The sequence below is a fragment of the Bombina bombina genome, chromosome 4 (assembly GCF_027579735.1).
Source record: "Bombina bombina isolate aBomBom1 chromosome 4, aBomBom1.pri, whole genome shotgun sequence".
Taxonomy (NCBI): domain Eukaryota; kingdom Metazoa; phylum Chordata; class Amphibia; order Anura; family Bombinatoridae; genus Bombina; species Bombina bombina.
The window spans coordinates 763470762-763484326 of record NC_069502.1 but is presented as its reverse complement, the minus strand read 5'-3'; the positions used below and the strand labels follow the sequence as shown (position 1 = coordinate 763484326).

At 41.5% G+C, this 13565-nt stretch overlaps 1 protein-coding gene across 2 annotated transcripts in view; it reads left to right on the top strand.

Moving 5' to 3' along the window:
• LYST (lysosomal trafficking regulator) overlaps window positions 1-13565 on the top strand; it is a 606044-nt gene that overhangs the window by 310448 nt on the left and 282031 nt on the right. For both annotated transcript variants that reach the window (XM_053711082.1, XM_053711081.1), the window contains exon 14: window positions 4943-5103. In XM_053711082.1, coding sequence (XP_053567057.1) covers window positions 4943-5103 — 161 coding nt within the window. The remainder of the gene's footprint in view (window positions 1-4942; window positions 5104-13565) is intronic.

The window sequence follows — 13565 nt, the reverse complement described above, 5'->3', positions numbered from 1 at the left end:
CGCGACTTGGTCTTCCCTTCATACCTTTTCCAAATTTTACAAATTTGATACTTTTGCTTCTTCTGAGGCTATTTTTGGGAGAAAAGTGCTTCAAGCAGTGGTGCCTTCCGTTTAGGTATCTGTCTTGTCCCTCATGTTCATCCGTGTCCTTTAGCTTTGGTATTGTATCCCACAAGTAAAGGATGAATCCGTGGACTTGTCGTATCATAGAAGAAATGAATTTATCATGTAAGCATAAATTTCCTTTTCTACTATGTTTGTTCCAAAATTGGAACAGGGACAGGGGTTTTACTCAAACCTATTTGTGGTTCCCAAAAAAGAGGGAACTTTCAGACCCATTTTAGATCTCAAGTGTCTAAACAAGTTTCTCAGAGTCCCATCGTTCAAGATGGAGACTATACCAACGATCTTACCAATGATCCAGGAGGGTCAATATATGACTACCGGGGATTTAAAGGATGCTTACCTTCATATTCCAATCCACAAGGATCATCATCGGTTTCTAAGGTTTGCCTTCTTGGACAAACATTATCAGTTCGTGGCTCTTCCTTTCGGGTTGGCCACAGCTCCCAGAATCTTCACAAAAGTTCTAGGGTCTCTTTTGGCGGTTCTCAGACCGTGAGGAATAGCGGTGGCGCCTTATCTGGACGATATTCTGATTTAGGCATCAACATATCATCTGACAAACTCTCACACGTACACAGTGTTGTCTTTTCTGAGAACCCACGTGAGGATGGTGAATATAGAGAAGAGTTCACTTGTCCCACAGACAAGGGTTCCTTTCTTGGGAACTCTGATAGACTCGGTAGTAATGACAATTTTTCTGACGGAGGTCAGAAAATCAAAGTTTCTAAATACTTGCCGAGCACTTCAGTCCATTCCTCGGCCATCAGTGGCTCAGTGTATGGAGGTAATTGGATTTATGGTAGCGGCAATGGAGATCATTCCGTTTGCTCGCTTTCATCTCGGATCACTGCAACTGTGCATGCTCAGACAGTGGAATGGGAATTATGCGGATTTATCTCCTCAGATAAATCTGGATCAAGAGACCAGAAACTCTCTTCTTTGATGGTTGTCGCTGGATCATCTGTCCCAAGGGACTTGTTTCCGCAGACCCTCGTGGGTGATAGTGACAACAGATGCCAGCCTTCTGGGCTGGGGTGCAGTTTGGAACTCCCTGAAGGCTCAAGTGGAGTCTCTACTTCCAATCAATATTCTGGAACTGAGAGCAATATTCAATACGCTTCAGGCGTGGCCTCAGTTGGCTTCGGCCAAATTCATCAGATTCCAGTCGGACAACATCACGACTGTGGCATTTATCAATCAAGGAGTTCCTTAGCGATGATAGAGGTATCCAAGAAAATCAGTTGGGCAGAGGCCCACTCTTGTCATCTGTCAGCAATCTACATCCCAGGAGTAGAGAACTGGGAAGCAGATTTTCTAAGTCGGCATACTTTTCCCGGGAACTTCACCTGGAGGTATTTGCCTCATTGATTCTCAGATGAGGCAGACCGGAATTGGATTTGATGGCATCTCGACAGAATGCCAAGCTTCCAAGATACGGATCCCGGTCAAGGGATCCTCAGGCCGAACTGATAGATGCCTTGGCAGTGCCTTGGTTGTTCAGCCTAGCTTATATGTTTCCGCCGTTTCCTCTCCTTCCACGCGTAATTGCTCGAATCTAACAGGAGAGAGCTTCAGTGACCCTGATAGCGCCTACTTGGCCACGCAGGATTTGGTATGTGGATCTAGTGGACATGTCCTCTCTGCCACCGTGGAAACTTCCCTTGAGACAGGACCTTCTCATTCAAGGTCTTTTCCAACATCAAAATCTAATTTCTCTGCAGCTGACTGCATGGAGATTGAAAGCTTGATTTTTTCGAAGCGAGGATTTTCTGATTCGGTCATCAGTACTTTGATATAGGCTAGAAAGCCTGTCACTAGAAAAATCTATCATAAGATATGGTGTAAATATCTTTATTGGTGTGAATCCAAGAGTTACTCATGGAGTAAAGTTTGGATTCCTAGGATTCTGTCTTTTCTCCAAGAAGGATTGGAGAAAGGGTTATCAGCAAGTTCCTTAAGGGGACAAATTTCAGCTTTGCCAATTCTGTTTCACAAACGTTTGGCAAATGTACCAGATGTTCAGTCTTTTTGTCAGGCTTTATCTAGAATTAAGCCTGTATTTAGACCCATTATTCCTCCCTGGAGTTTGAATTTAGTTCTTTGAGTTCTTCAAGGGGTTCCGTTTAAACCCATGCATTCCATGGATATCAAATTGTTATCCTGGAAAGTTCTGTTTTTAGGTTGTTTCAAATAAGAATATTAATCGGGAAATTGTTGTTCCTTCCTTATGTCCTAACCCTTCTTCTAAGAAGGAGCGTATGTTGCATAATTTGGATGTGGTCCGTGCCTTAAAGTTTTACTTACAGGCAACTAAGGATTTCCGTCAATTTTCTTCTTTATTCATTGTTTATTCTGGAAAGCGTAGGGGTCAGAAAGCTACGGCTACCTCTCTTTCTTTTTGGCTGAGAAGTATCATCCGCCTGGCATATGAGACTGCTGGACAGCAGCCTCCTGAAACAATTATGGCTCATTCTAGTAGGGCTGTGGCTTCCATATGGGCTTTTAGAAGCGATGCATCTGTTGAACAGATTTGTAGACTTGGTCGTCCCTTCACACTTTTTCCAAATTTTCCAAATTTGATACTTTTGCTGAGGCTGTTTTTGGGAGAAAGGTTCTTCAAGCAGTGGTGCCTTCCGTTTAGGTTCCTGTCTTGTCCCTCCCTTTCATCCGTGTCCTATTGCTTTGGTATTGGTTTCCCACAAGTAAGGATGAAATCCGTGGACTCGTCATATCTTTGTAAAAGAAAACCAAATTTATGCTTACCTGATAAATTACTTTCTTTTACGATATGACGAGTCCACGGCCCACCCTGTTCTTTTTAAGACAGTTTTTCTTTATATTTTTTGTAAACTTCAGTCACCTCTGCACCTTTTAGCCTTTCCTTTTTCTCTTCCTATACCTTCGGCCGAATGACTGAGGGTGGAGGGAAAGGGGAGGGGCTATATATACAGCTCTGCTGTGGTGCTCTTTGCCACTTCCTGTTAGCAGGAGGTTAATATCCCACAAGTAAGGATGAAATCCATGGACTCGTCATATCGTAAAAGAAAGTAATTTATCAGGTAAGCATAAATTTAGGTTTTTTTACTACTATAGCATAACATCAAGTTTGTGATTTGTGTTCCTTTTTAAAGGGATATTAAACCCAGTTTTTTTATTTAATTATTCAGATAGAGCAGCGGTTCCCAATCTTTTTTTCTCTCCCGTACCCCTTTATTAGGCTTTTCATTTATGATACTCTTTATTACCCCCACCTATCCCTCAAAAAAGATATGTCTCATATATATATATATATATGTGTGTGTGTGTGTGTGTGCTTATTGCAGATGGGAATGGGAATGTATTCTATTTCATTGTAAATTTAACATTTAGAAATAATTTAAGGACTGAAATGTGGTTGGCACAAAAAAGTATGTCTATCCAAGATAACTGGCGAATGTCTTAAGTAGAGATGTTCAGTATTTATAACATGATAGATATTTTTTCAGTTCTACTGGAAACAAAGCAGGACATTAATATATTATTATTTAATAATTGCATGAGACAGCATGTTCTTCAGTCATATTGGGAGTTCAATGAAAGATACACAAAACATAGAAGTATAGACATCAGTAGATAGGCCAAGTCCATACGAGTCATAAGTGGTGCTTGCTGGGGACAATAAAAAAGAGGACTTATTGATAAATGTCAGCTTGTTTTAAAATGGTATCAGCTAGATATAAGTCTGAAATTGTCAGACAGGATCTAGGAACTGTAATAGGACATTTAGCTATGAATACAGAGAGTTAGCCTTGCAGAGAGAGATGGGAGTGTTGCTAGACAAGTGCAATATAGGAGTTTTTTTGTAGAAGTGATGAATGAATATATATATATATATATATATATATATATTTATATAGGCTTACCCGGTTTACCGGTAAGATCCCCAGTCCACTTCAGATGATCCTCTTTATATATGTACACAATTTTGCTTGCTGCCAGACAGTGCCAGCCTGCAACAGTGCACGGCGCACACTCATTTTACTCCTGCCCCAGAGCAGAGGCCAGCACAATCAGCACACATGTCTGTTTTTTGGGGTCGGGTGGGTGCGTGCCGGCGGTGCTGCGCACAGTGCACACTAACACTAACTAAGTATAGTCTCAGCCAGACTGCGCCCTGCCCACAGTGCACAACATCCCGTGTAAAGTTTAGCGCACATTTACACTGTGCCACCAATAGCTGCAGCATGCAAAATCAGTAGCGCTAGGTAGGAGGACCTTATTTTTTTTGGTTAAGGCAGGCAAATTCCCCCATTACCAATAATAGATTCACATACCCCCAGGGGTTCGCGTACCACAGGTTGGGAACCGCTGAGATAGAGCATGCATTTTTAAGCAACTTTCTAATTTACCCCATTAGCAATTTTTCTTCGTTCTCTTGATATATTTATTTAAAAAGTGCAGGAATGTAAAGCTTAGGATCCGGCCCATTTTTAGGTTCAGCGCCCTGTATAGCGCTTGCTTATTGGTGGCTACATTTAGCTACCAATAAGCAAGCATAACCCAGGTTCTGAACCAAAAATGGGCCGGCTCCTAACTTTACATTCCTGCTTTTTAAATAAAGATAGCAAAAGAACTAAGAACAATTGATAATAGGAGTAAATTAGAAAGTTGTGTAAAATTGCATGCTCTATCTCAGCGTTTCCCAACCTGTGGTACTCGAACCCCTGGAGGTTTAGTATCATTTTAAATATGCTCAATGTATGTACGTATTTATTCATGTACATGTTAAGATTATATGGCTCTTGTTATAATTTTTTACTCTCTCTTTCATCAACAGTAAGCAGGAGGTCACCATGGAATATACCCATCCTCGTAAAGCAAGCCTGTCGTCTGAGAGTAATAAAACATTCTGTATGCTTGGGCACTGCACTGCAACACAAGAGGAGAGTCTTCATTTAGCAGGAAAACTGAGCTTTGGAAATTTGCTTCTTTTCAATGGTGAGGTTTCAGGGAACAACGGTTATTTGATATTACAAATTAAAAGGGAATATGATAACTCTTAAAGGGACATTTTAAATTAAATTTGAATTCCCCATAAAGTGCTAGTTTACAATTGGAGTGCACTTTAAAAAGATACCTAACACTTATCGCTCGCATGCTAACCCGACACCGCTTAAGGCCTACATCGCTAAAAGAAGACTATGTATATCTATATATATCTATACTTATATATTTATATGATTATATACAAGTATAGATATATACTGATATATATATCAAGAGCAGCAGTTTTAACTGAGCCTGTTGTTACTGTTAAAAGTATTGGGCAACATTTTTTTTTCTAAATTTGTATTAAATTGTTAAAACTTTGATAACGCTTTTTTTTTATGGAGTCTCCAAGCTATTCGTTCACACTAGTCGTGCAATTCTTTGGTTCGGAATAATGCGCCGGCTCCTCACAGTGGTGGCAATTTTTCGCTAACTCCTAAAGGAAAGCAAACTCGCTCACCACTTTGCAGGAGGGGGTAAGAGTACACCAACCATATCAGGAGCTTGTGAGGTAATTTTATTCATTTTAGTCACTACATTGTTTTTTAATTAAGTCGGTGTCTGGCTGAACTGGGGTAGGAATTAGCATGGATGTTTTTCTTTATTAGCAAGCAGCTATAAGGACTTGCAAGAGATATTCTTTAGTACCTATTATCTTTAACACTATGATTTTATTGTGCTCATGTTTGCCTATATTGTGTACAGATTTACTTATATTTATTTCAGTTGTTAACCCTTTATTTCAGGGTTATACTGTTATTCTGTGTATACTTTATAACGTATTCTGTCTGTGGAGCAGGCTGGGACTGTCGCCTCTGCATCCCTGCCGTCTGATCGATGGACCACTTAACTACTAAAATAAAATGTGTGCTTTGCAAATGTGTGTTAGTATATCCCCAGCCGAATTATGCAATTTATATTTCAATTATATTGCTAATTCTAAAAAAAAAATTCTATTATTACCCCTCAAGGGTGTTGTCCCCCTCCCTTGAGTACTTCTCAGGGAGGTCATATGGATTTCTTGCCTGGTTTTAAAGAATATCTGCGCTCTACCGTTACTGAAGTGTTGGTTTCTATGCCTACAGCGTAAATGTTTGCCTGCTTAGGATAAAATTACAATGGATTTGAGTTCCTTAAGTCTCTTTCAAAGGGCAAGAAAGCATCCGATATTTTGAAGGACTCCGATACAGATGATTCTGATCTTTCTTCTGTTGGAACATCTGCATTCTTTGTTGTGAGAGGTTTTGCTGACTCTCTGTGTTCAGGAACTGATATCATCTGAAGAAAAGACAGTTGAACAACAAAGGTTTTTCTTGTTACAGAGGCAATTTCTGAAGAATGGAATAAGCTAGGCATTCTTTTTGTAGTGTCAATTAAGTTTAAGAAGATGTTTCTGGTTACTACTTCAAATATAGAGCAACCGGAAACTATCCACAAGGTAGTAGGGGCTTTTTTCTTTCTATTTGGTACAGGATTGGACACGATTATTGCCACAGTGATTCGCCGTAAAGGTGCAGTTTCACCACAAAATAAGAGGTCTAAGGGCAAGAGCAGGTCGGTTTTATTCCTTTTGACAGTCCAGAAATAAAAATTAATTCTCTTCTAGCAATAAATCTGAATTTTCCAGATCCTCGTGGAAACCTTGTAATGCCTGGAAGAAGTCCAAGCATACTAAGTCAGCTTGAAGGTGTAGCCACCAAACCAGTTTAAAGGGACAGTTTACCCCAAAAAATTCTCCCCTTTAATTTGTTCCCAAATATCTATTTTACCTGCTGGGGTGTATTCAATTGTCTACATGTAGCTCCTTAACCCTTATTTCTGCATTTGAAATAGTTGATTTAGCCTGTGGTATCAACACCTATACTGAAAGTTTCTATACTTAAGTACAGGCTATTGACAGGCAATGTAAACATGGCCAGCAGAAGAAATTACACCCCCCGTGGGGTGTAGAAGAGATAACTAATAAAATTATAATTTCTTTCATGTAAGTGACAAGAGTCCATGAGCTAGTGACGTATGGGATATACATTCCTACCAGGAGGGGGCAAAGTTTCCCAAACCACAAATGCCTATAAATACACCTCCCACATACCTCAGTTTTACAAATTTTGCCTCCTTGTGGAGGTGGTGAAGCAAGATGTGCTTGATTTTCTTCTGTGAAAGGCGCTTCTAAGCATTTTGGAGCCCAATTCCTCTATAAGTACAGTGTAAAATGTTTTTGCTACAGCCATAAGAAGGCTATGACTGCTATTTTGTCTTCAAGTTAATGTAAAATGTCATATATTTAATGATTTTTATACTGACCGAAAGTATACTAAAGTATTCTCTACTGATGAGGGTTCCTCTGACTCAGAGGATCTTGCATCAGAGACAGAAATTGACATATCCTTTTTTATTTTTTCAAATGAACATATTTGTTCTCTATTAAGGAAGTATTGTTTACTTTAGGTATTAAGGAGTCTAGTCCTCTATAATAGCTAAGCTAATAATCGTTTATATTCTGTGTTTAAGACTTCTGAGGTTGCTCCTGAAGTTTTTTTTCCTATTCCATATGCTATCGGTAATATGATTGCTAAAGAATGGTCTTAACCTGATACCTTTTTTTTCCTTATTTTGGGTTTAAGAATTTGTATCTTTTGCTTATGGCTAGTTTAGAAAAAGTACTATTATTTCAAAGGAAGATAGTACATCTTTTAATACTGGTTATATTCTTAGACTGACTATTTCTATGGCTGAGGTTGCTGCTGCTTCAACTTTCTATATTTTTAGCTATTCCGACTTGAATAGCTTCATGGCTTAAATCTTGAAATAATGACATAGTGTCCTAATCTATATTATTATTTCTATCTTTTTAGGGAAATAATTTGTTTGGTTCCTCTATAACTGAGGGTAAGGGAGTTTTTTTGGCCCTAGACAAGAAATGTAAGGGTAAATTTAAAGCTCTCAATTGTTTTTCGTTCCTTTTGTCTGTATAGAGAACTGAAAACCTTATTTCCCTAAGGCCTCTGGCTTAATTTGGAGACCATCTCCATATTGGAATAAATCCAAGCCTTATAAGGAACCAAATTCGGCTCCTAAGTCTGCATGAAGGTGCAGCCCTCAATCCAGTTCTTCTGTTGAGGGGCTGATTAAGTTATTTCAAGACATTTGGACAGATTCAGTCTAAAATCCATAGAATATTGTTTCTCAAGGGTATTGAATAGGTTTTTTTAGAATAAGACCTTTTTTGGGAAGATTCTTTTTTACTCATGTTTCAACAAAACCTGTGAAGATTCAGGCTTTTCTGAAGTGTGTTTTAGATCTAGAGTTTTCAGGGGTGTTTGTACCAGTTCCTCAGCAGGAACAGGGATTGGGTTTCTATTCAAATCTTTTCATTGTCCCAGAGAAGGATGATTTTTTTCAGACCAATCCTGGATCTGAAAATTTTAATAGTTTTGTAAGAGTCTCCAGCTTTTAAGATGGCGACTATAAGGACTATTCTGTTTTGTGTTCAGTAAGGTCATTTTATGTCCATTATAGACTTACAGGACCCTTAGCTTTACATTCTGATTCATCCAGACCACTATCGTTTTCTGAGATTCTCTTTTTCAGACAAACATTACCATTTTGTCGCTCTTCCTTTTGGTCTAGTAACTGCACCAAGAATTTTATCAAAGGTTCTCTGTGCTCTTCTTTCTGTAATCAGAGAGCAGGGTATTGTGGTATTTTGGACGATATCTTGGTACTAGCTCAATGTTTTTCATTTAGCAGAATCTCACATGAAAAAACGAAATGTTGTTTTTTCTAGACATGGTTGGAGGATCAATTTTCCAAAGAGTTTCTTTATACTTTACACATAGGTTACCTTCTTAGGTTTCCAGATAGATTTAGTGTTCATGTTTTTTTTCTCTTACAGAAAAGACACAAATTAAGTTGGTCTTAGCTTGTCTAAACCTTAAGTCTCTATCATTCTCTTCAGTGGCTATGTGCATAGAAGTTTTAGGTCTCATGTTTGCAGCTTCTGACGCAATCTCCTTTGCTCATTTTCATATGAGACCTCTACAGTTTTGCATGTGGCACCTGTGGTGCAGGGATTATACTCAGATATCACAGTTGATATACTTAAATCCAAACACTTAACTCTCTCTCTTTTGGTGTTTAAACCATCACCTTATTTGTTCAAGGGGCCTCCTTTGTTCATTCTTCCTGGACTGTGATCTCAACAGGTGCAAGTCTTACAGGTTGGGGAGCTGTCTGGGGGTCTCTGACAGCACAAGGGGTTTGGAATTCTCAAGTGGCGAGGTTACCAATCAATATTTTACAACTCTGTGCTATTTTCACAGCTCTTCAGGCTTGGCCTCTATTGAAGAGAGAACATTTACATTCGTTTTTAGACAGACAATATCACAACAGTGGCATTTGTCAATCATCAAGGAAGGATTCGCAGTCCTTCAGCTTTGAAAGAAGTATCTCGGATACTTTCTTGGGCGGAACCCAACTCTTGTCAAATTTCTGCGATTCATATCCCAGGTGTAGACAATTGGGAAGCGGATTATCTCGGCCGTCAGACTTTATATCCGGGGTTGAGGTCTCTCCATCCAGATGTATTTTTCCTTCTTAATACAGGGAGAGTCCACAGCTGCATTCATTACTTGTGGGAATACAGAACCTGGCCACCAGGAGGAGGTAAAGACACCCCAGCCAAAGGCTTAAATACCTCCCCCACTTCCCTCATCCCCCCGTCATTCTTTGCCTTTCGTGACAGGAGGATGGCAGAGAAGTGTCGGAAGATTCGGGGTAGTCTCTTATGGAGGGTAGTACTCTTCGAGATGGGACTGGAGATTTAAGTAGTCTTGTCAACCTTTCAGTGAGAACATTGACGAAAGTTAGTCTGGAGATGCAGGGATAGTTTTTCTGCAAACCCATTCAGACTCATATTAACAGCTACTTAAGCAATCATCGTTGACAAGTTTCACTGCCTGCTTTCTTCTCTCAAGTCCATGTCAGAAGTGCTGCTACAATCTGTCAAACTTGAAGAACCGTGTCACTGTTCCACGGCGTAGATTACAGTAACATCGTTTCAATTTTTACACATATTGCAAACGCTAGAAGACAGGGTCACAGTGTGGCTCCTTTTATCTATATGGAATCAAGGGTTAATATCTCCTGAGGGGGATTATGAACAGTTGGGTTTAATCATATATGCTTTATTTGATTTTATGCTGCTTTATGTGTGAGAGGTTTATGGGCTCATAGGCTGAGATGGAACATACAGGTTTCACTTTCACTTTGAAGGTTGCACAGCTTAAAAGCTTGGCGCACTTTTTCTCATAGCAGGGACGGTCCTGCGTTGCGCACCATGTGACCGGAATGGTCGAGGCTTCCATTTCCATCTAAAGGGGAGGAGAGTCCACGGCTTCATTCATTACTATTGGGAATTAAGAACCTGGCCACCAGGAGGAGGCAAAGACACCCCAGCCAAAGGCGTAAATACCTCTCCCACTCCCCTCATCCCCCAATCATTCTTTTCCTTTCGTCACAGGAGGTGGCAGAAAGGTGCTAAAGATTCGGAGGCCTCTTATGGAGGGTATTACTCTTTGCAATGGGACAGGAGTTTTAAGTAGCCCTATAAGGCTTCTCAGTGAGGGCTTGGGTGAAAGTTAGAGTCCGGAGATGCAGGGAGAGTCTCTTTTGCGAAACCATCCCGACTCATATTAACAGCTCCTACAGCAATCAGCATTGACGAGTTTCGCAGACTGCTTTCTTCTCTCAAGTCCATGTCAGGAGCGCCGCTATGACCTGTCACACTTGAAGGGCCGTGCTCCTGTTCCACGGCATGGATTCTGGTAAGATTGTTTTATTTTTATACACAATGTTAACATAGAAGACAGGGCCACAGTGTGGCGCCTTTTTATCTTTACTGAATCACGGGTTAATATTCCTGGTAGGGGGATTATTGAACAGGGGTTGTTTATACATGATATTGTTTATTGTTTCATTGCTGTGCTATGAGGGATGAAGCTCTGGCAATGTGTGGAAATATCAGGTTCTTTTCCTGGATTTTTTGTGCGGCCTTTTTTTGGCACGTTTTCTCCTTTAGGCAGGGGTGGTCCTGCGAGGCACCCGTGGGTGGGGCTTTTCACTTCCGGTCTGATCTGCGACGGAGGAGACAAAGTGGTTTCTGTAGTCCAGTTCATAGGAGGTGGTGAGTGCCCCGGCCATTGGCGGTTATAAAGGTGCCTGTTAGTTTCTCTTTTATTCTAATAAAAGCGCAAGCTATGGAGGATTCTGACGCGTTAGAGGTTACTCCCTCTTTGACAAAGTCTCATACCTGTGTTTATTGTGAGGTTCTGGTAGACCAATTATGTTCCACATTCCTTGAGAGGGTCGAGACGTCTAAGACTAAAGGCATGTCTAGTACCACTGAGCCATCCACATCTGAGGGTTCTCCGTCTCGTGAGGTGCGTTCCCGAGTTGAGTGCCCTATTGCATATGCAGCGACCCGGGGTCCGACTGTTGCTCCTTCGGGTGAGATGTTGGCCGCCAGATTTTGAGGATCAACTTCAGACGGCGGTTTCTAAAGTGATCCACGCCTTACCACGTTCTACTTAACCTTTCAGAGCGGCACGACTCAGGACTTGTCTTCGTCGGATGCTCCTGTGGAGTGGTTCGATGACGGGGCCCACTCCGTCGGTTCGGATGGGACTCCTGGGTCGGAATCCGTGTCATCTAAAGCTCCGGCAGAGGAGCCTGGATATAGGTTTAAGATGGAGAATTTGCGCTTTTTGCTAAAGCAAGTGCTTGCTGCTTTAGAGGTTTCGGAGCCGAAGCTTCCAGAGAAACCTTTTATTTCTAAGCTAGATAAGGTTTATGAGGACAGGGTGGTACCCCAGACCTTCTCGGTTCCTATAAAGATGGCTAACATTATCAAGAACGAATGGGCTTGATTAGGTTCTTCCTTTTCCCCTCGTCCTTTAAGAAACTTTTTCCCGTTCCGGAGGCTCAGTTGGAGCTGTGGGGAACCATTCCTAAGGTGTATGGGGCCATCTCCACGCTCGCTAAGAGAGCGACTATTCCCCTAGAGGATAGTTTGTTGTTCAAAGAGCCCATGGATAAAAAGTTGGAGAACATGCAGAGAAAGATGTTTCAGCACACAGGGTTTGTTTTTCAGCCAGCAGCAGCTGTAGATGCGGTTGCTAGAGCTGCGTCATATTGGTGTGATTCCCTGTGTGAAATGATTGAGGGTGAACCCTCTTTCAAAGAGGTGCAGGAAAAGATTAAGGCTTTGAAGGTAGCCAATTCTTTTATTTGCAACGCCAATATGCAAATTATTCGCCTGAATGCTAAGGTGTCAGGGTTTTAGGTTTTAGCGCGCAGGGCCTTGTGGCTAAAATCTTGGTCAGCAGACATGACCTCTAAATTGCAGTTTCTGTCCCTGTCTTTTCAAGGAAAGATTCTGTTCTGTCCAGGCCTGGACTCGATCATTTCCACGGTTACGGGAGGCAAGGGTGCCTTCCTACCCCAAGATAAGAAAGCTAAACCGAGAGAAGCTACTTTTCGTCCCTTTCGTGTGGATAAGGCCCAGCGCCAGCAGCCCGCTGCAAAAGTTGACCAGTCCAAGGGAACTTGAAAGCCTGCTCAGTCTTGGAACAAGTCCAAACAGAACAAGAAGCCTGGAGAGACAAAGTCGGCATGAAGGGGCGGCCCCCGACAGGTCTACAGACCGAGTAGGGGGCAGGTTATCTCTATTCTCTGAAGCCTGGTTGCAGGATGTTCAGGACCCCTGGGTTCTGGAGGTTGTCTCCCAAAGTTACAGGATAGGATTCAAGTCCTTCCCTCCCAGGGGCAGATTCCTCGTGTCAAACCTGTCATTGAGGCCGGAAAAGAAATAGGCCTTTCAATTATGTGTGAGGGATCTTTCCTCTCTAGGTGTTATCATACCAGTACCCCTTGCAGAAAGGGGTCTAGGGTATTATTCAAATCTGTTCATAGTTCCAAAAAAGGAGGGCATGTTCCGCCCGATTTTTGATCTAAAGTGTTTAAACAAGTTTTTGTCCGTTCCATCGTTCAAAATGGAAACGATCAGGTCCATTTTGCCCCTAGTTCAAGAGGGGCAGTTCATGACCACAATAGACTTGAAGAATGCCTACCTTCATGTTACAATTCACAGGGACCACTTCAAGTTCCTAAGATTTGCATTTCTGGACCTGCACTTCCAGTTTGTGACCCTTCTATTCGGTCCGGCGACGGCCCGAGAGTTTTCACAAAGGTTCTCGGGGCCCTGCTTGCTGTAGCCAGATCCAGGGGCATTGCGGTGGCGCCCTATCTAGACGACATCCTGGTTCAGGTGCCGTACTAAAGTCAGGCAGTGGACCATTCAAGGTCTCTGCTCCTGTTACTTCAATCTCATGGTTGGAAGATAAACTACGGAA